Source organism: Carcharodon carcharias, chromosome 13, assembly GCF_017639515.1.
Source record: "Carcharodon carcharias isolate sCarCar2 chromosome 13, sCarCar2.pri, whole genome shotgun sequence".
In the NCBI taxonomy this organism is placed as follows: domain Eukaryota; kingdom Metazoa; phylum Chordata; class Chondrichthyes; order Lamniformes; family Lamnidae; genus Carcharodon; species Carcharodon carcharias.
Window position 1 is genome coordinate 56,609,004 of NC_054479.1, and position 1,846 is coordinate 56,610,849.

Consider the following 1,846-nt stretch of genomic DNA (forward strand, 5'->3'; position numbering starts at 1 on the left):
AGAGCGATATGAGACCTGTAGAGGACGCTGGTGAGAGTGCAGAGAAGTCCACCCTTTCCCCATCCAAGGGAGTGGGGCGGGGGCAAAGGGAGAGACAAAGTGGTAAGGGAGAGCAAGGGGTGTGTACGGTGAAATAAATGATTTTGTCACTGGTTCATAAGTAATCTGACAAGCACCTCCTCAGTGACCGGCCCGCCAATCCTCGTAAAATTTACCCAAAAATTGCAGCAACTCTTCACCATGAAGAAAGATATGATCCCTTTCCAGGATCTGCGACAATAGAGCGGGAATAAAAAAAGATATCCTCCAACACATGTCACTTTTTATTAATTAAGTTGGTGACCATTATCGGAACAAAAAACCTGGCTAATCTATCGATAAACATAAAGCCGGGGTAATGTTTATAAAATGACGCGCTCCGTAATTCAGGGAAATACACCTTCTTCAATATGAAGAAAACCTCACTACAGTTCCAATTCTATCACAAAATCGTTATTACTGACACTGGAGAATGATTCTCCTACATCGTCTTCACCATCATCTGCAAACGAGGAAGAGTCTCACACACACTTACTGTCTTTTAACCTTTACCAGGGTCTCCAGAGTGCTGCGAGGTTAGGCTGAGCTGGTTGCTCGGAGCTGCTCTGACAGGTAGCAGAGTACGGGAGAGGTGCGGAACAGGACAGACCCTTGGCCGGACACAGTTGTTGACTTCTTTGGAAACGGGTCACAAGTTTCTTCTGAATGTCGTTCTTGCCTTCTTGGGCAGAGAAAAAGCGCAGAGCCTCCTGCAAACATCGGGAGTATCCTTCATTATAGTCGCGCTCTGGGCTGTTAGTCGGACAGCTTGCTACAAAATAGAGGAAAATCCAAGCTTTAAGAAACGCCTTTAAACCTAACCAATGTAAAGCAAACCATTGCCAGGACGCATGTGCCTTACCTCTGAGCTGCTGGTTGTGATACTTCAGGTAATTCACTGTCATTTTCAGGATGTCCGCCTTCTCCAGTTTCATGTTCGGTTCTTCAGTTTGAAACTCCCTTCCCAGTAAAGTCTTCAGCTGGTTGATGCTGCTGTTTATCCGATCTCGGCGCCTTTTCTCTATCGTAATCTTCATTATCTGAAAATAAAACGGATTAAGATTTTTTGATGTGACGGTAAACATTGCAATTCCTAAGTAACAACTCGCAGTTTTAACGCTTTCTTTTAGCTCGTCTTCCCGCTTACTTTGCTTTTCTGTTTGGCTGTGTATTTATCCTCTGTGTATTCCCTGTTGATAACGTCGGCAGCATTAGTCGGAGCCATGCCTGACAACTGAAACAGACCAAAGAGGGATTTGCGTCCGGTGAGATACTGCAGGCGGGAATCCTCCTCTATTTATACAACTGAATTTACATGAAAATAGCGTGAGTCGGTGTTTCATGAGGTTTCCCACACTCTCTGGCCAACGAACGCTTTCAGGAGGACAATAGCCGAATCGTTGCCTTGTAAATGCCAAACTAATGATGGGCTTTGACATTGCTTTGCGTGGGAATCTCTGAGGACCATCTGGACAGTCCGTGTGACAGAGCAAACCCGGGGGCAATTCGTCACGATTCGAATTATGAGAATCTGAGAAAGGTGATTTCATGTTTCCTGACAGGGAATCACATACACTGCAAAATATCATCCTGATATCTAGCTTTAATAACTTGCTTTAAAACAGATTTAAATACCTAATCTTACTTGAAATATGATGTGTACCAGAATTAATATCGTGAGACAAAATTTATGACCAAAGAAAAATTACCTTCAAGAGAAATACCGGATTACTTATATTTTTACAAGCACAATTCAAAAATATCCTTC

At 43.3% G+C, this 1,846-nt stretch overlaps 1 protein-coding gene across 1 annotated transcript; it reads right to left on the reverse strand.

Annotated features, from left to right (window-relative positions):
• Window positions 1–587: 587 nt before the first annotated feature.
• LOC121286060 (transcription factor HES-5-like) lies at window positions 588–1,303 on the reverse strand. The gene is made up of 3 exons (XM_041203067.1): window positions 1,226–1,303; window positions 950–1,118; window positions 588–838 (listed from the first exon to the last, which is right to left on the reverse strand). Exons 1-3 carry the CDS (start codon window positions 1,301–1,303, stop codon window positions 588–590), a joined length of 498 nt encoding a protein of 165 aa, XP_041059001.1.
• Window positions 1,304–1,846: the final 543 nt, after the last annotated feature.

What these genes read in the sequence shown, in the direction of transcription:
- LOC121286060 (XM_041203067.1), bottom strand. Translation starts at nt 1,303, where the DNA reads ATGGCTCCGACTAATGCTGCCGACGTTATCAACAGGGAATACACAGAG. An exon ending in CAGCCAAACAGAAAAGCAAA is followed by an intron (nt 1,119 to 1,225) that starts GTAAGCGGGAAG and finishes TTTTATTTTCAG; the next exon opens with ATAATGAAGATTACGATAGA. An exon ending in CCTGAAGTATCACAACCAGC is followed by an intron (nt 839 to 949) that starts AGCTCAGAGGTA and finishes CAAGCTGTCCGA; the next exon opens with CTAACAGCCCAGAGCGCGAC.